Genomic DNA, 19,177 nt, shown 5'->3' with positions numbered 1-19,177 from the left:
ACATACGGTTATTACATAGTAATAAACTATTTGTTATCAATGTGTAGTAGCGGAGAACACAATACGAACATGGATCAGCGCTAGACAGTACGATGGACGTACTCAAATCCAAACACTCCAGACACGTGTTAGCGCGTCTTCTTATCGATAAAGGAATTGTTCCCCGGGCCAAACTGTCCTCATCGTCTCGTACTCCACACATCCACCGCTTGCGCAACTTGAAAGGCCACACAACCCATAACCTCACTCCCTTCCTTTTTTACCAGTTGCAATTGAAAAAGAAAGCATCAAAAATCTCACCATGGAATCCCTCGACACTTTCACCCTCCTCCCGCTCCAACTCGACCCCGCAACACACTCGATCATCGCCCCCCAAAACACCAGCAACGTGGTGGAAAAAGAACTCGAAGCGCTCAATAACCTCCACCGCAACCTCCTGCACGTCGAGACGCCCACTGGCACACCCCCACCCCCAGTCCCCGTCAATCCCAAGCGCTCCGCGCAAATCGGCAAACTCCGCGAAAACGGCAACGCCGAGTTCCGCAAAGGCAACCACGATGCCGCCGCGAAGATGTACACGCTAGCCATCGACATGGCGCTCGCGCGTCCGGCGTGGGAGCCGTCTGGCCTCGTCCGCGAAGAAGTGTCGGGACTCCTGAGTAACCGCGCGCAAGCCAACATGGCGCAGCAGAAGTGGGCCGAGGGCGCGATAGACGCCGAAGCGTCTGTTGAGATGAAGAAAGTGGGGAATGCGAAGGCGTGGTGGAGGAGGGGCAAGTGTTTGCTTGAAATGGGTCGGCTCGAGGAGGCGGAGACGTGGGTGAAGCAGGGACTGGAGTTTGAGGCTACGGAGCAGGATCTTGTGAGTTTGAAGGAGGAGATTGAGAGGAGGATTAGGGGGAAGGCTTAGATGTGTGTGTGTGTGTGTGTGTGTATGTGTGAGAGTGGGATGATGTTGTGGGGGAGAATGGCATTTGGTGGGCGTTTGGAGTGGGAGGATAGGTTTCCCTTTTTTTGTTCTACTGTGCATGTATTTGTTGTATGATGCTTATGCACCGTTTTTTATTTCAACTCACGTATACACATACAATTCACACGGTAATTCATACACCTCATCAGACAAAAAAAGTCCGTTTTACATACATACGATACGTATCTATTCTTCAGTGCCAAAAAAACGCCAGAGAGTCAAAAAAGAGATAGCAGAGAGACATCGCTAAATCGCATACACATAAACCCATCAAAAGGAGCGAAACCTCCATGTAACAACAATGCACATATCCTCCTCCCTCCACATCTTACTGGCCAAAAAACACACATATCCCTCCCTCCTAGCACAACAAGAAGAAATTCAAATCGCTAAACAATGCCACGTAACCAAAAGATCCGCTGGAAAACCAAAGAATTTGCCAAATCCCCCCCCCTTTTTTTTAATGAACTTGATTCCAGAATGCAAGAAAAGAAAATTGCAATTGTTACACCCGTTCCGGTCCGCCGCTAAAACTGTATCCGCTCCCCGTATGACTAGGCTGTCTATCTATGCCACTGAGGCCCGTAAATGGTGCCAGGCCCGGCGTAGTCTGGCTCCTGTACTCTTCATATCCACTAGGACTGAGTGCGTCGGCGCCAGCGACAACGCTGGGACCTCTGCTGTGGGTGCTGTAATCTGCGTATGGGGGTGCAGTTCGTCCGGCGCCAGGGCCATACATGCCATTTCTATCCTCGCCCCAGCTAAGCGGGCGGCCCGGGTGGCGTCCTTCGTCTGTTTCGGTGGAGTGGAGCAGAGCGTATTCGTCTTCTTGCTGGTTGCCGCCGTGTTCGGTGCGCTGGTCGAGCGAGTCGGAGGAGTTGCGGCCGTGGGCGGTTTCGATTTCGGTGGACCAGGCGGCGTCTTTGGGGTTGTTGTAGGCCGAATCGCCTGAGGCGTAGTGTGGGTTTGAGGACGAGGATTGGTAAGGCATTACGCCTTCGCGGAGGAACTTGTGCAGGTAGTAGCCTGAGATACCGGTGGTGAGGGCGAAGAAGAGGCTAGTGGGGTGGTGTTAGTCTGGGTGGGGAATGTGTGGGAGCTGGTGCTACTGCTACTTACAAGACCATGACACCGACGCCGACAGCTGCCTTGCTGACCTTGCACTTTGCCTCGTCGCCGTAGATAAAGGTTGTACAGTTGCGCTTGTCGTCTGGGACCTTTGCCTTTGCGGCGCCTTCCTTGATACCCTCGGAGTTCCACATGGCGACTGAAATAAAGGCGGCAAACCAGAGAATTGTGTACAGGACGTCGACAGCGAGGAAGGCGTAGGCCGAAGCAAACTTTTGGGCACGGGACCACATGGGCACCATTGTGAGGTAGATGATGGCTGGTATGGAAAGAAAGCACTATTTTTTGGGTATTGTCAGGCCGAGTCTCAGGGGTGGTGTCGAATCCAACTAACCATTATGAAGAAGTACCTAGTACCTCCTCCGATGTCTCCATCCTTGGTCATGACGGCTATGGTCAAGCATGCTGCGACAAAGACGAAGACGGCCTGGAAACAGTGTGCTACGACCTTGCATTTCTGGATATACGACTGTGGTATCCGCATCTTGTGGTATGTGTGGGGTGTGGGTGGTGGAAGCTACTACAGAGGTCTGTCGCTGGTACTATCGCCGTCGCCTTTGCTGAAGGAAGGAGGGGAGGCCAGGCTGTAAACACAACAGGCTGTAAACACAACGGAACTAAGTCAGTCAGCCCTGTGGCGGCGGAATACGTGGGTACGGCGGTCGGAAAGGCCGGCGGTGGGACCCGAGTAGTTGCGAGCGGCTTTGTCTTGTGCGGCTCGTCTGGCCCGAACGGTGAACAGGAGCGGTAGGAAAGCGGACAGGCAGGAGACGATGGAGATGGATGTAAAGACTGTGGTCAGGAGTCGGCGTACAGAGCGAGGGGCAGCGACAGGAGATTGGGATTGCGAGGCTCTGGTTGTGAGACACATGCAAAGTCTCAGCCTCAGCTTGGGGGATCCACCACTGTTGCCAGGCGCGTCCCCACTACGCGACGTCTGCCGGCTACGGCTACAGATGCAGGGTTGCTGTCTAACCGGGCAACGCACCTTGGGTCCCTTTGTTACTTTGCCTTGGGCCCGCCGCCATCCAGCCCTATTAATAGCAGTATGAAAGAGAGCGAGCCGCTTACGCTTGACGGACAAAAAAGAAAAGGTCGTTCCTGGCCGTCGGTGCGATGACGCTGCCATGACGACGACCGCAGATGGGCCACATGTTCCTGCAGAGACAGCAGAGGGCCCTGTCGCCGCATTCGGTCACATGCTCTGGTGAGGGCTGCTTTTTTCTTTTGCTCACTCACTTTGACAATATTCTGGCAGAGTGTCCACGAGATCAGCGGTGAGTGGGTAGTGTATTGTAGTTGGGCAGGTGGGCAGGCGGGCAGGCGGGCGAGGCGCATGTGGCGCACGCCAATCGGCCCATAAGACATGGGACGACGCTGCTTCAGCACCGCCACAACGCAGCCTTCGCATCGCCTCTCTGCTATTTACTACTACTACGATACAACATCAGCTCAGGTAACGGCTGCAGCTGCAGCCCAAGCCATCGCATTTCTCACCGGCAACCGTGGTTATCATCATGATTGGTTGAGATGGCTTTCGATACAACGACACTTGGCACCGCAGCGTTGAATCAATTAACCCTGGGTCTGGATCTGGCCCTGAACCAAACGTCTTCGCGCCGCCTACCATCTCCTGGAGCTAGCAAGTCACTCCCTCCGCCGGCTCCCACTATTGCCTGTAAGCGAGGCTGGAATCGCTGCCAAAACACACGCACAAATCCCGCCCCTGATGTCTCGACTTGTCATGTATGAGCTCAGACAGTCCACAATCCCTTTGTTAGTTCGGAAAAAAGGCATTCTGCTATCGACTGGCGTCACTGTCATCATGCTGTCCAACTGCATGCCCTAGTCGGCAAACCAGTCGCGTCGTGGTCCGACGTTAACCTCTGCATATGCGATGACTGATAAAATCGATATTGGCATCTGTTTAGGAGGCACACGAGGAAGAAACTCATGCGCCCTTCAGCCTGATGCCCTGGTGATTAGTTGGCGTGCTTTTGCTGCCTAGGTTTCTTTCGGGAAATGCGCATCGCGAACAAGATGCGCTGTGTTCCACGGATTCCGCGACATTGCACAACTCATCAAGTCTGCTGCAGCGCCGGTAGCATGCATCCTGAAAGAGCGAGAAGAGCCAATCACTCAACAAACAAAGTCGTGGCAGCACATTGTCACGCGAGTGTGTGTATGCGTGCACATGCAATGCAGGGAGACGGTGCATCAGTATGAACGAAGCCCGACGTGACCCAAAGTTCCTGTTCGTCTCGGTTCAGGCCACCCCTGTCATTCCCCCTCCACCCACGTGGCTCGGCACCATTACACGTTCAAGATGCAATTGTCCACCATACATCACCCGCGACGTTTTGTGAACGCCATCAGAAAGGCTACAACGTCTCGGTCGATACAAGGCCCTACTATAACGTCTATCGTACCCGAGCATCTACTTGGCGCCTTTCCCCACTTGGAAAAGTAGCCGCTCGCGCGCAGTAGCTCATACTAATCATTATTACCCCTGCAGTCCAAGACCATTTGATGTTTTGTAATCATTAATTCAATCTGAGCAAAATGTACCAATACCTCAGCAGAGCGTCGGCTTGTATTTCACTTGTTCTCACAGGACATGTTCAAGCCTTTTTTTTTCCAAATCTCTGATCAAAACAACAAGGCCTATCGCGTGGTGACTTGAGCAAACTTCTCTCACATTCGCAGCCAGATGGCTTCCAGTTTCCGCCATACTATTCCCTCTGATCGCTTCCCTGTCGAAAAGGGTCGCTATGTCTTGTACATCAACTACATCTGTCCCTGGGCCCACCGATCCATCATCGTCCGTGTGCTGAAGAAGCTCGAGGACATTGTTGAGCTGGTGGAAGTGGATGATCGAGATGTAGTCCATGGCTGGTCGTTTTCAGGGCGAAGCGGACCCAGCAAAGACCCCATATACGGCGTCAAGACCTTGAAAGAGATTTACCAGAAGGCAGACCCCAATTATGACGGGAGGGTAACTGTTCCGCTGTTGTGGGACAAGAAGCATGGTAAACCGACTTTGATATTGCAGCAAATAGAACCAGTCTGATCACGCCCAGGCACTGCTGTCAACAACGAAAGCACAGATATCGCTCGCATGCTAATCGACGGCTTTGACGCTCTCCTGCCGCCCGAGCAACGTGAGGCGAACAAAGGCATTTCAGCCTTCAGACCATCACACATCGTTCCTGAAATCGACGCTCTAAACTCCTGGATGTACGACACGGTAAACAATGGCGTGTACAAGATCGGTTTTGCATCATCTGTGCAATCATACAATGAGCACCTACGACAGCTCTTCCAGACCTTGGATCGTCTTGAAATCCATCTCTCACAACCTCAGCACCATCCCTATCTTTTCGGACAACACATTACCGAGTCGGACATATATCTTTTCACGACACTGATACGATTCGACGTGGCGTATTACCCCTTCTTCAAGTGCAATCTAAGAATGATTCGCCGCGACTATCCCTGCCTGCATGCTTGGTTGAGGCAGCTATATTGGAATACCGGACCGGAAACCTGCGGTGGTGTGTTTAGATCTAGCACAAATTTTGACGAAGTAGGTAGTGTTTCTTCATATGTAAGTGCGATAGAAACTGAGATTACGACAGATTGCCAGAGGATACAGTTCTGCGGTGGGAAGAGGTGCTGCCCCGAAAGTAGTTGTTCCACCGATAATGCCCTTATAAATTCATGTTGCTTCTTCTCATGTTCAAACACTGTTTCTGTATGCAGGCTTCACACGACCTACCAACCTATACAAAAAGTTATCACTTTCACGTTTTCACCCCTATCTTAGTACGAAATTTGCTCGCTGGCCCCAATTCAGACACTTCCTTCTCTTTTCTTTGGACGACAGCTCTTCTCCATCAACTCAAACTGCAGTGAATCGCTAGGTAGTGAGTATCTCCGCCGAGAGAAGTGTGTTTCTCAGCTACTCATTCTGTGGGCAGACTTGATCTGCGGCACAGTTCTCACACCAAACCAACAATACCAACAATAAGTATCAGGCGCAATATCTCAAACCCTCAAACAAAGCATTTATTTGGTTCGGCTTGTAGTGCTTCGCTCAAACATTTATGAAAATTGTTTGCACTACATTGGGAAAAAAAGTCCCGTAGCATTACAGGGCGACAACTCCCAACCCCTATAACATTCATGATACTCCCTCTTCGACCCCTCGCAATTTCACAATCGTCCCTCTCCCTTACTTCAACTACAATAAACACCAGCAACACGCATCAATACCATACCCACATACCCCACTCTCCCCCGATTGGCCATGGCAAACATATCCGTGGGCGTATTATCGCCCAGGATCTGCAACCGAATCGCTATAACAACCCTATATGTGTCCGTGCTTGACCGCCAACAAGCCCTGTCCCTGCAACATATCCGCCTATCATACAACGTTCAACGTGCTGTCATGTCAAGAAGGTAATGCACTCGAAACATTGCAATAAGAAATAGTGCGACTATCGTCGTTGGGGCAGAAAGAACGAACAAATGCACTAGTGGCTGATCGGCGGGTAAAAATGTTGCAACATTATGTAGCTGTATTATTGGAGATTTTTGCAGCGGAGCAATCGAACTCCTGGTGTTGGTTTTCCTGAGTTATCGGATAAACAGTTCCTTGAGCGCATAATTCAACCCCAAAGACCAGTGATTTTCGCCCCAGCAAACCCGCACTGCAAACAAGTGTGCTCGAAAAAAAACCATAACATAGTTTGCTACAATACAAAACCGAGGGGGATATCAAAGCCAAATACAGAGTAAACCCTCATACAACCCGCAAATTTTCATTTCCCATCGTCACAAAACACTTTCCCCATCTCATCCCCCCACCCCTTTTTTGGTAACCAGCCTACGTCCGACACCCCCCATCCTTTATATGCCCATTCCAACCGGCCTCGACTCAACTCTAACCTCCGTCTTCATCGCAATCCCGCCTTCCCTCCCCCAAATCGCCTCTTCACTCCCCCTATCCCCCTCCGCATCCTCACCCCCATGCACCCCACTCCCCAACGGCACAGACCCCTGCCTGGCTGTCCCCTTGGTCGACCTAAGCGCATACAGCGCCTTCCCCCTCGAGCTTCTCTCGGAGCTCTTCACCGTCTTATCCACAAAGAAGGTAAATAGCGGCGCTAGCGTCGGTATGGAAGCGACGATGACGCCGAGATTGTTTTCGACACTCGACCACATTATGACACCCGCGGAATCGAGGTAGTTGGTCAAAGAGCGGATGGTTTGGATGCGGATTACTTGGATTATGGTGATGAAGGTGCCGAGGGCGAGGAGGCCGAGGAGGACGACTTTTTTGCGGTTTTGGATGCGCGAGGCGAGGAGGACGGGGAAGGGGAGGAACATGCTGGTGTGTGTTAGAAGAGGGGTTTTTTTGGAGGGTGGAATGGGAGGGGTCGGGTCGGGGGAAGAGGAAGAAGAGAGGGAAACTTACACGACAACGTCAAAGGTTATGGTCAGGGAGGAGGTGGTGGTGTAGAAGGGGACGGCGGGGAGACAGGTGCCCGTTATGGTGCGGTCCCATTGCATGGAGATCTAGAAGGGGGTAAGTAGGGGGTTTGAAGGAGGATGGAGGAGACGACGTACCGGTTGGCATAGGTTGATCTGGATGGTGAGGAAAGCAAGGTGGAAGAGGATGCAGAGCACTATTACTACGATTGTTGCGGTGCGTGCTGCGCCCTTGGGCATGAAGCGGAGGTAGGTTAACATTAGACTAATTTTGAAGGTCGTTATGCTTGTTATGTAGCTGATGATATCGTTAGTGATTGATTTGAGTGAGAACAGAACTCGTAGACTTACAATGGCGCGCCAATGTATTGCAACTGTGTCAGTTAGCGAAGAGCCCACAAAGTACAGTGAGGCGTTTACTTGCCAGTCCGAAATTGAAGAGGTTTTGATCAGGCATATCTTGGACATTTTTTAGTCCAAGTCCCCATTTTGTCTCTGGATAGTGTTGTTAGTCATAGCACTGTGTAGTGTGCAAGACAGACTTACGCAGGATGGTGACGACAGCGAAACCGCAACACGCTACCTGTTACCTGTCAGACCCAATCCCATGATAGACACCCGATCGACATTACTTACCCAGCTAAAGGCCAAAACATAGTCATCTGTCGATCGTTACCGTTAGCCATGACCGGCAAGTTCAAGTCTGTCATACGTACCCGCTCCGATCGTCTTGATCATCCACCCTCGGACGTAGAACCGAAGTGACAACACCAACAGTGATGCCACTGTAAATACAATGGCCACACTCGTAATGTGCGAGCCATTATTAACAGCGCTCTCAGGAGTATTATAGGCCCAGCCCATTGTGACGAAATACACGTTCTGTACGTAGATACTCTGTACACCTCTCTCGGTGGGAATCCACGTCAACATAAGAGCCGGCAACCCGCTTTGACTAGTTGTTTCGAACGATACCCCCACAGCCTATAGCACCGCACGACAAGGGCTTCATGCTCCTACGGATCGTGAAATGTCCGCCAGCAGCAAGCTTTGACGTGGAGAGCCGGGGGTGCCCAACTGCTTCTACAGACTACACATGCACAAGCAGACCACTTGCCTGGATATTACGACGAGAGTCTCACCGAGACCTGTTCGTCATAGCACACACATAAACACTAACGCACATGTGTACCCTTCGATATCGACATGTCATCGCTACTATGCCCACTTACAGAGGATACCACCCCGTGAGCCTCAGACACGCTTGTCGAACAAGGGCCCTGTAGCCGCCTATCCAGGATAGTGTACATACCGTGCACGCAAAAGTCCTACAATGGGCGCCGCGAAACCCGGATAATCCCGCCCTTCCTCTGTGCCCGCTAAGACAACGTACTATTGTCCGGGGCGAAAGCCGTAAGACCTAGTAAACCAAGCGGCGCACCTACAAAACGGAAGGTCACTCCTAGGGCTGATGCGGCCTGGAACGAATAACGAGCATATTCTTCCTTGATGGTCTCCTACATACTCGCCTAGAGAAAATAAAAAAAAAATGGCGCCGACCCGTCCCTTAGTACACGGACGGGGGTGGCGGTTAAGCCAACAGCTTGATGCGGTTAAGGTATGCAGAGGTCCCTGATTTCTTCTCGGCGCAATTATTTGGCATGGGTGGTACGTACGCACATGGGTGGTTGCATTGACCCTGGGGGATTGCTGTCACGCCAGGGAGAACCACGGGTTTGGTGCGGAAGTTGAATATGCCGGGAGGCTTTGCTCACAGGATTCCGAATCCTCCATGGAATGGAAGCCCTTTACTCGAAGGAAACCCAGGGTTGGGTTCAGAGATAGGTGCCAGCGTCTTTGGCAACGGCCGGCACACGTGGTGGTGGTTGCGGGCAAGGGGACCCACACCGCCGGACACTACTAACCCATTGCCGTGCCATAGCCATGCTTAGTTCTGGGTCTCGCCAGAGAGTAAGGCCTACAAGCCTTGTAGGCCTTTTCTTATAATGAGCTGGCTGCTGTGCAGCACTCGTGTTGATCGGCACCCTCTGTTAGATACTAGCCTTTCAAGATGCGGTTCCTAAGCTTTGCCCTCGCGATCGATGGCCTTGCATCTGCCTACAGTGTCGCCGCCACTTGCAAGACGTTCCCTGGTGACAAGAACTGGCCAGCGCAGTCTGACTGGACTGCTTTTAACAGAACCGTGGGCGGACGACTCGTTGCTACTGTGCCCCTTGGATCACCATGTCACGGATCGGCTTTCGACAGCGCAAAGTGCGAGAGTTTGAAGAGCCAATGGCAGACGGAGAAGATTCAGTATGCAATCTTACCCCATGTTTCAAGAATACACGCACTTACTCCGGTCCAGTTACGAGTCTTCCTCTTCAGTAATGGCGCCCTTCTTCGCAAACCAGAGCTGCGATCCGTTTCAGCCGCGTGACCGCCCGTGTGAGTTGGGTAACTATGTTCGGTATGCTGTGAATGCCTCGGGCCCTCTAGACATTCAGAATGCAGTAAACTATGCCACTCAGAAGAACATTCGGCTGGTCATCCGTAACACTGGCCATGACTACCTTGGCCGCTCTACCGGCGCAGGGGCTTTGGCAGTGTGGACCCATTATCTCAAGAGCATCACCTATGTCCCCAACTACCAGAGCGCCGAATACACTGGCCCAGCTTTTAAGATTGGTGCTGGTGTCCAGGGATTCGAGCTGATGGCTGCTGCCCGAGACCGCGGACTAGTCACTGTTGGAGGTGAATGTCCCACTGTCGGTGTCGCGGGTGGCTACACCCAAGGTGGAGGTCACTCAGCCGTCAGCACCAGCTTTGGCCTTGCCGTCGACAATGCTCTTGAATTCCAAGTTGTGACCGCTGGCGCTAAGCTTGTCAATGCCAGCCCACGCGAGAACCCAGATCTGTACTGGGCCCTCAAGGGCGGCGGCGGCAGCACCTACGGCATCGTCGTCTCCATGACCGTGAAGGCCTACAAGGAGGCCGTCTTCGGCGGTGCCTCGCTCTCCTTCTTCGCCAAAGACATGAGCAAAGACACCTTCTACAGCGGCATCCAAGCCTTCCACGAGGAGCTCCCCGGCATGGTCGACGCTGGCGCAATGGTAGTCCACTACTTCACCACTGGCTTCTTCTCCATCGCGCCACTCAGCGCCTACAACAAGACCGAAGATCAGGTCAAGACCATCATGGCTCCCTTTGTCGCAAAGCTCACCTCTCTAAATGTCACTCACACTGTCTCCTACTCCGCCTTCAACACCTACTACGAGCACTACGACAAGTACTTTGGACCCCTTCCCCTCGGCAACATCCAAGTCGGCATCGCTCAGTACGGCACACGTCTCATCCCTCGTGCTGTCGTCGCCAGCATCGCACCTACATGGCAAGCCATCATTGAGAAGGGCGTAACGTGGATCGGTGTGGGTACCAACGTCGCACCTTTTGGTTCCGACAAGACCACCTCGGTTCATCCCGCATGGCGCAAGGCCATCGTCCACGCTACACTTACCCTTCCATGGAACTTCACCGCGCCGTGGTCTGAAGCCTTTGAGGTCCAGAACAAGATGACCAACGAGGTTATCCCACTGGTTGAGAAGGCGACACCGGGCAGCGGTTCGTATGTTAACGAGGCGGATTTCCGTCAGCCCAACTTCCAGGACACGTTCTGGGGAACCAACTATCAGAAGTTGTTGGGGATCAAGAAGAAGTGGGATCCCCAGGGCTTGTTTTATGCTACCGTGGGTGTTGGCAGCGAGGCGTGGTCGGTTAAGACTGATGGGCGCATGTGTCGTGCGTAAGAAGTGGACCTAGTCGAGTTGAGTATAAGATCAAATTTAATATTAATACTGTTTCAAAAATCCTTTTGTAAATCTTCGAATACGTGGTGACGTGACCGTAAGTGTACCGTATCTATTGATTATAGGGCGCGTAGAGAAATTACAAAGTGCACAAGACTTAGTCAGTGTTCCCACTAATACTAGTGTGCGTGCGCACGTACCACACTCATACTCCAAAAAAAATATCGACCCCCCCCCCAACTGCAACTACGACTACCATTATTGTGAGTATTCTGGCAAAAATACAAAAAGATGGACTCGCGGGGAATCGAACCCCGGACCACTCCCATGCTAAGGGAGTATTATACCACTAAACCACAAGCCCAATTGGTGAATTGAACAGAAACGGTGATTTCTTATTCGATGGAAGTCTCGATTCTTAGTCCCTTTATATTTCTACAGTACAAGATTATTTCACACGTAATCTAGATCGAATGCACCCGATTCCATCGCCCAGCAGTGGGCAGTCGGCCCAACCCAACCGAAGCGAGCATACTCCGCTGACTCGCGGGCCGAGCTATCATCTGCACACTAGCAGCCGTGTTCCTGCGCAGCTTCCCGACTAAGATTAGACAGCGACGCATCCGCGCAGTAAGGCTCGGACAAATGTCACTTAGGCGATGCGCCATGTGCTATTGATTCTGTGACCCTGACTTGTTGTTCTGCGCCTCAAAGCTGCTACCGTTACTTAAACTATGCGGTAGACAGGACATGTGCCGGAGGTGGGCGGTGTTTTCCCTGCATTAGTGTAAGTAGTCGTGGATGGGAAGCGCAGTGGCTCAGATGGAGACTAGGTGGGCTTCACACTCCAATAGAGATAGAACGTGCGATGGGGAGTTCCCGACCCGCTGTGCTGCTTGAGATCGTAAGTTTCTAGTGGTGCATTGGGCGGAGGGTGCCGTGTCGTTGCGTGGCGAGCGGGTGCTTGTAGGGAATGGTGTGGATCTGACGCTGAGTAGAGGCCAAGGCACGGTTGAGTGTAGGCGAAATTACTGGGCCATATTGAATGAGTTTGATTATTGTATTTGCCCAAGGCTTCCACCAAGACCTCTGTTTAGGTCTTATGTAGTGGCCATCTCAATATCATAACGGGGCATGTTCCCGCATAGTCGAGACAGCTTCTTGAGACATTTACGAAGCAAAGCATGGTGATTTCAAGATCTAGTTTCGAGTTTGCGGGGATGTCCTTTCGGTTCCGATGTGGTTGAGTGCTCTGGGCCCTGGCTAGTCGATCTGGACTCAAGTTCTTTCTCACGCTTCTCCAACGCCTTTTCCCTCTGTTCCAGCTCAGCTTCTTTACGGTTCAGGTCAGCCTCGCGCTGGTTGAGTCTCTTCGTTCGCTCATCCGTCTCTCCTTCTTTGTGTGCGTCTGACCCTTGCTTGCTTTGAGTTGGCTCATCCTTCGTATTGTCATTGCCGTCCGTATCTGGCACTCGATTGCTGACATCGGTCGGCCTAGAGTTCAGTTTGCGTGGCTTTTTACGACCTTGAGGACCATCCGTCTGGGCCGAGCCTTCATGCGGCTGCTGCTCGGATGTGCCGTCCTTAGACTCCGGTACTGATTCACCACTGGTTGCCTGTGCACCCGCTTTGGCTGCATTCGAGACATCCTCTTGTTTTGGAAGCATGCCCTTTGCGTTCTGCAGCCACCCTTCATCCAGCTGACGCCCACCGCCCTCGCTTTTGAACTTCTCGAGCTCCTCAGCACCAGGCATCTCTTCGTCTTTGGCCTGGCTAACCATCTTTTCCAATGTCCTCTTTTGCTCCTCGCTCGCTGCCCATTCCGGTAGAAAGCTCGTCAGCTTTTTCATCCCTTTTCCTGCTACTTTTCCCATGTTCACAAAAGGTCCATGAATTGCCCCTGTAACGCCACCTATACCGGCGCCCAGTCCACCCAGTAGCGTCGACGAAATACCTCCGACTAAGGTCCCACTGATTGCTCCCAAAGTTGCTCCTGGTGCAACACCAAGACCTGTACCCATAGCCATGCCCTGAAATGCGCCTGAGCGTAGGTACTTTGCTGTTTTTCCAAATGACTCGGCTTCAATCTCGGCATTCGTAGCTTCTTCCGTTAATCTCTCTCGTTCTTCGGGATTGCCGGCTGCTGCTGCCGCATCCTTCAATTCTTTGGCCTTCTTCTGAGCTGCGAGGGCAGCGTTGGCGGCTTTCCCTGATTCCTCGCGGACTTCTTCATCGGAAACAGTGGGTTTGTTAGATTTCTCGTCCTCCTTCGACTTCTGATCCCCATCCTTGTTCAACTTCTTTGGAGGCATCCTGTGAGTTGTACCTATTTGAAATCGTGTTAGTTTGCAGCTCTGCTGTTAAAGAGAGGTGGCATATTGAAGTGCGTCATCGACGCTAGCATCACGCTAAAGCGCGGAGGATTCAAGAATGCATACATGTCGCCTGTCTTCACATTCAGAACGTTTGATTGATGACGAACTAATCGCATTTTCTCTATAGCATTGATACAAAAATCTAGATACGACTCTTCGTAACTACGGTTTCAGTCTAAAATGTGCAGCAATAGAATACTACTGCACTCTGCCACGTGATTACCCATGCAACTTGCTATGCGCCGATACAATCGCTTCACGATTATGCGAAGTGACCAGTATTGAACTCTCTTAATTGAATAGATATTGGAAGAGTCTCATGATACTGACAATTGGATGAATCAATATTCCGGCAAGAAATATCTAAAAGCGCATAGTGACTAGCCAATTTTCAGTTCGGCCTGCTCTAACGACTAATCAGAAACGATATAGTATTCTACCTACATGAATTAGGTTCCCTATAAGTGTAGGATATCGTCAACAATGATATTCCATGCTATGTAATGACCGGGTCTCATTATAGCCTCTTGGTATTGCAGTGCACTCATTTCCTCAACACACAGGACGCGCATTGATAACAGCCTCTTTGAGGAGTAAGATGAGGATATAAGTGAAGTGGCAAGTCCCATATATGGATATATAGTTTGCTGCTTGCTACTTATAGCTTGACCGATAGTGAATATGCACGAGTGGCAAACATCTGCTTGCTTTTAACAGAAGTGATAGGATTTCGTTCTACATTCCCCCGCAGGAAGCAACACACACTGTTTCTGTTGGTAAATCAATCACTTGAGACTTACTGATCGAAATTCTTCCTCTTTTTAGCCAGCACGTGATACCTGTCCAGTGTCCGCAATATGTTTGCTCGATATTAGGGTCTTACCTTGACCCCCCTTATTTCTGTTGCCTGAACACTCGCGATTTCACCTACCTTCACTTTTACCTATTCGGGTACCATATTGAAGGATTCTCGCACTTGGTACCTATAGCGTGACCTCGTCGTAGCTAGCGTTTGCTCCTCGCTAGTTCTCTGTTTACGCTGATACACCACTATCAATTCACAAACCTCTGGCTCCAGCTCTTTGGCGCTTTTATTTTCAAACTACACAGGCAAAAATGGCTAACAATTTTCCTCTTACGCCTTTCCCTTCTACCCCTTCTCGCAGTACGTGTCCCATCAACGTAAAGCTAGCCATAGGAGATGCGCTAACAAGTTCAGAAACCCCACACCCCTCATACACGCCAACCACTAACTCGCCTTTTATTGAAACACGTGCCACCACGTATGAAGAACTTGTCCGATCGCTTGATGTGCAAGTGGACAGCTTGCAGTATCTCCCTTCTGAAGCTAAAGATGACAAACTCTTCGATAAAATTCATGAAAGGCCTTCGCTAAAGTCATCGAGTCGTTGTTCCAGCACACCCAAGCTTGCATTTGGCACATATCGGGAAGATAGCGTTTACATAACCCAGGTCTATGTCTATCTTCGCTCTCCCTCGTTCAAAAATACTGAGCCGTCCATGGTGTTTGGTAAGCGTATGGCAAACACTAAGTATACTGTCATGAACACAAAGGACATCAATTGTGCAGATGGTATGCTTCAAGCCAACAAGTTTTGGAGGCCCTTTATCAAAGATGGCAAGTTCGAGCTTGACGCAGTCAAGGCTGTTCTGAAAGCTCTCTTCATTCGCAAAGGTATTACTCTATCGGCTCCAATACCGGTGGTTGGTTCAGTTTTTCGTTCAAACTTAGTCCTAGGATGCGAGATGTTCAGGATCTCCAAGCAGAGCCGTAGGATTTTGGAGAAGACACCTAAGCAAGTTGATAAGAGCGCGAATGCAATAGATGTATCTAGGGCGCAGTCCTCATCGCCAGCCATGTCAAGCACCTCCTCAACAATCTTTCCGGTAACTATAATATCGATTCTGTAACGGCGGTCTGTTATTAACTTCGTAAAGGTTGTACCTACAGCTCAGATGTACAGCCAGAACGAACTCAGCTGCCACGTAGATGCCAGTAGACCTCTAGTCGTTGGTTCGAGCAAGAAGCGTCATAGTTCGCGGCTCACTATCACTGAACAGGATACAGTCAAAGTCGAAGCCAACAAAAGCGTAACTACCAGTAAGCTTGCCGCGGTTGATGACCCGAATTCAGACGCTCTCCTCTTTCCAGGAAATCAACTAGAAGAAGTCGGCGAAGAACCTCCCTTCATTCCTGAAGATGATCCAGAAGAACTTTCAGAAGAACCCGAGGAATCATCTGTCTCTAAAACCGATGTACGCCGAAATACCACACAAAATAAGTGTATCTTACCATATGCTAACTTCTCATAGACTCCGGAGCCTAGCAAAGGTATGAAAACCATCCTCGAGTCGCTGTCAGCCTCATACAATGATCGGGAAGACCTTCAGAAAAAGATCGATGAAATGACAGCCCAGGTAACCCGTCACATCACTACTCTTGAAGAGCTTCATCGAGAAAAGGAGCAGTTTGATGCTGAATATGAGCGTAAGAGACGAGCATTCGAAGAAAGGATCAGCGTTGAGGATCAAGATAAGGTTAGCAAGATAGCTGAGATTGAGACAAAGTCTCAGACTATGCGAGAGAAGCTTGAGGCTGAGAAACACCAACTGGGCGTAATGACTCCAGAGATGATGGCCGTCTGGGAGTTATCTCGTAAATTCGTGTGCAAGGAATATGGCATCAAGGAAGGTTTGCCGTCGAAGCGTCAAAAGACCAGCCACTAGTTCTTCAAAAACAGGTTCGAAGACACGACTTGAACGGGGAACTTTCTTGGCATGCTATGTTCTGGTGTATCTGGGAGTAATGGGTAGAATCTTAATGAATCTTGGGTCATTGCCTAAGTTGGCAGAGAGCACTTGATTACTGTAGTGCTATTGCTAATTTCATAGTGCTATCCAGCCAAAACGATAATATTGGAGAGATATCATGTAAGGGCGTCAGCTGGGCAAAAGTTTCATCGGTTGGTATTCTCTCTATTATATAATTCGGTTATACTACCAAGTCCCGGTTCCGATGCATTATATGGTGCCACTATTTACACTCTGTCAATTGAAACTGAAATTGACGAGGATCATATGGGGACAGAAAAGCATAGTAGGAGTATAGTCTTTTTGAGACAAGTACGAACGCTTTATATTAGAGAATGAGGGACGAGAAAATCCACACAAACATCCTCATGTCTACGTGATAGGCTTATATGAAAAGCCTGATGTAATTAATCTGTAAATATAATTTCAAACATGTCTATTTTGACTACCAAACATTTGGCTTGCTTACAACTAGAACACCCGAAATGATAGTACATTAACATGTGATAGTGATCCCTAGATCAAAGGGCAGATTTCCATACTAAGTAGATGTTTCAAGAACTCCACATATCCGCAATATCTCTAACCTTGAGCTTTCGGCCTACTATATCTCAAACGCTGGGTTTCTACGCTTTCTAGAAGCCTCCTTCACTCCCATCCTCTAGCGAGACACGCTAGTGCCCGTTAGTGCCCGCTAGTCGCGTTTACACATGGCCCACTAGTACACAAACAGTATATTTAGTATAAAAAACAGTCGCGGCCACGAGACCTGATAATAAGAACACAACAAAGAGCCACATGCTTGAATGTGAAATCAATCAAACACGCACCAGATATAAGTATCAAGAGGATCGATCGTGTAGTAGGACATTAGCTAATAGCATAACAAGAGCAGTGCCAATCAACCGAAATGGCGGAACCCGACGACACAGAATGTCTATCAACGAAGGCTCTGCAGCAGATACACAGTCTCATGGGTAAAGACGCTTCCTACCTCGAGCACCTACCTATAGACAAGATCCGGGAAGCAGAATTTGAAGACAAAAAGCACAAGCGCCTCACTTCACTGCCCAGACGCATTCTCTTCGGCCAGATCACAGAAGGCGAGAAAAAGGGTTTAGAAGTCTGGATCCTTCCGATCAAGACACGCGACGAGAACCAGTGGCCTGGACACCGCTTCAACGTCTTCGATCGGCATGGAAACCTGCACTCTAGCATCACGATAGAGGAGGCCATACGGTTGACCAATGCGGCAAATGCATTCAAGTGGCTGAAGAAAAATGGCACAATGGATTTGACTCATCTGCGAGCTGTGATCAGGTACTACTTCATGGTCAAGAAAGTCAACCCCCCGTCACCGTGGCCGGTTGACATGCGCTTTACCGCAGAATTACTCGCAGCATGCGAGGTGGCAGCCGAATTTACTACCAAAGAAGCCCGTGTCAAACAGAAGACTCAGGAGCGCGAAGCAGGTGCTGAGCCGGCATACAAGATGAGACCATCACTTGCTCCACAGAAAGCTCCGGGGAAGTTAAGACTCAAAGATGGGCTAAGGGCAGAGACTACAGCGACACCAGTGAATGGACAGAAAGCAAACACGACAAAGACGCCCGCGAGTATGCCAACCGGGCTAAAAGCCAACATAACGCTACCCTCCTCTAAAGCCCAGAGGATGACAGAGCGTCCACTCTCACCGCTTTTCTTGACAGAGCTGTTCCCTTCTTCATCTCTCGAAGATGAGGCCAGTCTCTTCATTCCCGAGCGCCGGCGTCGTGCCGCTACATCTGAAACCTTCCAGGCTCCAACTCCAGTTCCACCTACAGGTCCCGCATCCACAGGTCAACCAATGATCGAGCCAATTGATGAGTTCAAACAAGCCTTTCAAAGAAAAATGCTTCCTCAGCCTGCACCCATGCTTCCGCCAACATCGACGCCTACACCTACACCTAGCATCTCGACTTCTAGCATTCACACCATGTCTATGCAACAGGATATCAACAAACCCAGCACCAACAAACCAAATACACCCGCGGTCCCAGCAGCATTACCTCCAGCAACCCCGACTCCCATCCCCCCCAACGCCACCACCAGAACCACCTTGGTCAACCCCAACATTCCTCCTCCCCCTCCCCCTCCCCTCCCCCTCCCCAGCACCCCTCCACGAACCTCCACCTCATCATTCATCCCTGCCTACCGCGAAACCCTAACCAAGCACTCGCAACTCACCAACCGCCTCCGCACGAACCAGTCCTCCCTGCACACCAAAGAAACCCAAATCCACACCTTGCAAGCCCAAATCCGCGATCTCGAAGCTCAGGTCCAGGAGATAAAGGCTGAGGAGAAAGAGTTGAAGGACGAGATCAAGGGAGTGGAGATGGAGAGGAAGAGGTTGCATGATAGTTTGACGCCTGAGAAGAGGGAGATTTTGTTCTTTGGAAGGGAGATTTGGGAGAGGGAGGGGAAGAGGGCTAGGCTTGAGGAGGATGGGGGAGCGGAGAGCAATGAGGACATGGATTTGGGTGAGTAAAAGGGCGGGTGCATGTGGAGAGAAGGGTTTGTATGGCGTATGG

General features: G+C 50.5%; 10 protein-coding genes across 10 annotated transcripts; 6 read left to right on the top strand and 4 right to left on the bottom strand.

Moving 5' to 3' along the window:
• Positions 1-301: 301 nt before the first annotated feature.
• On the top strand, positions 302-910 carry COCCADRAFT_39745 (uncharacterized protein; the record flags this gene model as incomplete). Its single annotated transcript, XM_007717556.1, has 1 exon — positions 302-910. The coding sequence occupies one exon, from the start codon at positions 302-304 to the stop codon at positions 908-910; it is 609 nt and encodes a 202-aa protein (XP_007715746.1).
• A 565-nt stretch (positions 911-1,475) lies between these two features.
• Positions 1,476-2,582, bottom strand: COCCADRAFT_105129 (uncharacterized protein; the record flags this gene model as incomplete). Its single annotated transcript, XM_007717555.1, has 3 exons — positions 1,476-2,028; positions 2,090-2,376; positions 2,433-2,582. 3 exons carry the CDS (start codon positions 2,580-2,582, stop codon positions 1,476-1,478), a joined length of 990 nt encoding a protein of 329 aa, XP_007715745.1.
• Positions 2,583-2,882: 300 nt separating this feature from the next.
• On the top strand, positions 2,883-3,218 carry COCCADRAFT_105131 (uncharacterized protein; the record flags this gene model as incomplete). The annotated part of the gene is made up of 1 exon (XM_007717554.1): positions 2,883-3,218. A coding segment is annotated over one exon (336 nt), but the record flags the coding sequence as incomplete, so codon positions are not given.
• Positions 3,219-4,808: 1,590 nt separating this feature from the next.
• COCCADRAFT_105127 (uncharacterized protein) lies at positions 4,809-5,814 on the top strand (the record flags this gene model as incomplete). Its single annotated transcript, XM_007717553.1, has 3 exons — positions 4,809-5,127; positions 5,179-5,684; positions 5,737-5,814. 3 exons carry the CDS (start codon positions 4,809-4,811, stop codon positions 5,812-5,814), a joined length of 903 nt encoding a protein of 300 aa, XP_007715743.1.
• A 1,310-nt stretch (positions 5,815-7,124) lies between these two features.
• COCCADRAFT_39742 (uncharacterized protein) lies at positions 7,125-8,458 on the bottom strand (the record flags this gene model as incomplete). Its single annotated transcript, XM_007717552.1, has 9 exons — positions 7,125-7,177; positions 7,219-7,493; positions 7,581-7,681; positions 7,733-7,892; positions 7,946-7,968; positions 8,019-8,089; positions 8,141-8,177; positions 8,231-8,256; positions 8,311-8,458. 9 exons carry the CDS (start codon positions 8,456-8,458, stop codon positions 7,125-7,127), a joined length of 894 nt encoding a protein of 297 aa, XP_007715742.1.
• A 1,207-nt stretch (positions 8,459-9,665) lies between these two features.
• Positions 9,666-11,400, top strand: COCCADRAFT_7910 (uncharacterized protein; the record flags this gene model as incomplete). The annotated part of the gene is made up of 2 exons (XM_007717536.1): positions 9,666-9,910; positions 9,963-11,400. The coding sequence occupies 2 exons, from the start codon at positions 9,666-9,668 to the stop codon at positions 11,398-11,400; spliced, it is 1,683 nt and encodes a 560-aa protein (XP_007715726.1).
• A 464-nt stretch (positions 11,401-11,864) lies between these two features.
• Positions 11,865-12,068, bottom strand: COCCADRAFT_105112 (uncharacterized protein; the record flags this gene model as incomplete). Its single annotated transcript, XM_007717551.1, has 1 exon — positions 11,865-12,068. The coding sequence occupies one exon, from the start codon at positions 12,066-12,068 to the stop codon at positions 11,865-11,867; it is 204 nt and encodes a 67-aa protein (XP_007715741.1).
• Positions 12,069-12,593: 525 nt separating this feature from the next.
• COCCADRAFT_29053 (uncharacterized protein) lies at positions 12,594-13,712 on the bottom strand (the record flags this gene model as incomplete). The annotated part of the gene is made up of 1 exon (XM_007717542.1): positions 12,594-13,712. The coding sequence occupies one exon, from the start codon at positions 13,710-13,712 to the stop codon at positions 12,594-12,596; it is 1,119 nt and encodes a 372-aa protein (XP_007715732.1).
• A 1,179-nt stretch (positions 13,713-14,891) lies between these two features.
• COCCADRAFT_29052 (uncharacterized protein) lies at positions 14,892-16,523 on the top strand (the record flags this gene model as incomplete). Its single annotated transcript, XM_007717541.1, has 3 exons — positions 14,892-15,683; positions 15,735-16,052; positions 16,110-16,523. 3 exons carry the CDS (start codon positions 14,892-14,894, stop codon positions 16,521-16,523), a joined length of 1,524 nt encoding a protein of 507 aa, XP_007715731.1.
• A 994-nt stretch (positions 16,524-17,517) lies between these two features.
• COCCADRAFT_105155 (uncharacterized protein) lies at positions 17,518-19,134 on the top strand (the record flags this gene model as incomplete). Its single annotated transcript, XM_007717550.1, has 1 exon — positions 17,518-19,134. One exon carries the CDS (start codon positions 17,518-17,520, stop codon positions 19,132-19,134), a length of 1,617 nt encoding a protein of 538 aa, XP_007715740.1.
• Between the last annotated feature and the right edge of the window lie 43 nt (positions 19,135-19,177).

The sequence above is a fragment of the Bipolaris zeicola genome (genome assembly GCF_000523435.1).
Source record: "Bipolaris zeicola 26-R-13 unplaced genomic scaffold scaffold_184, whole genome shotgun sequence".
Classification (NCBI taxonomy): Eukaryota; Fungi; Ascomycota; class Dothideomycetes; order Pleosporales; family Pleosporaceae; genus Bipolaris; species Bipolaris zeicola.
The sequence above is the reverse complement of the archived record's forward strand: the minus strand, read 5'-3'. Positions and strand labels throughout refer to the sequence as shown.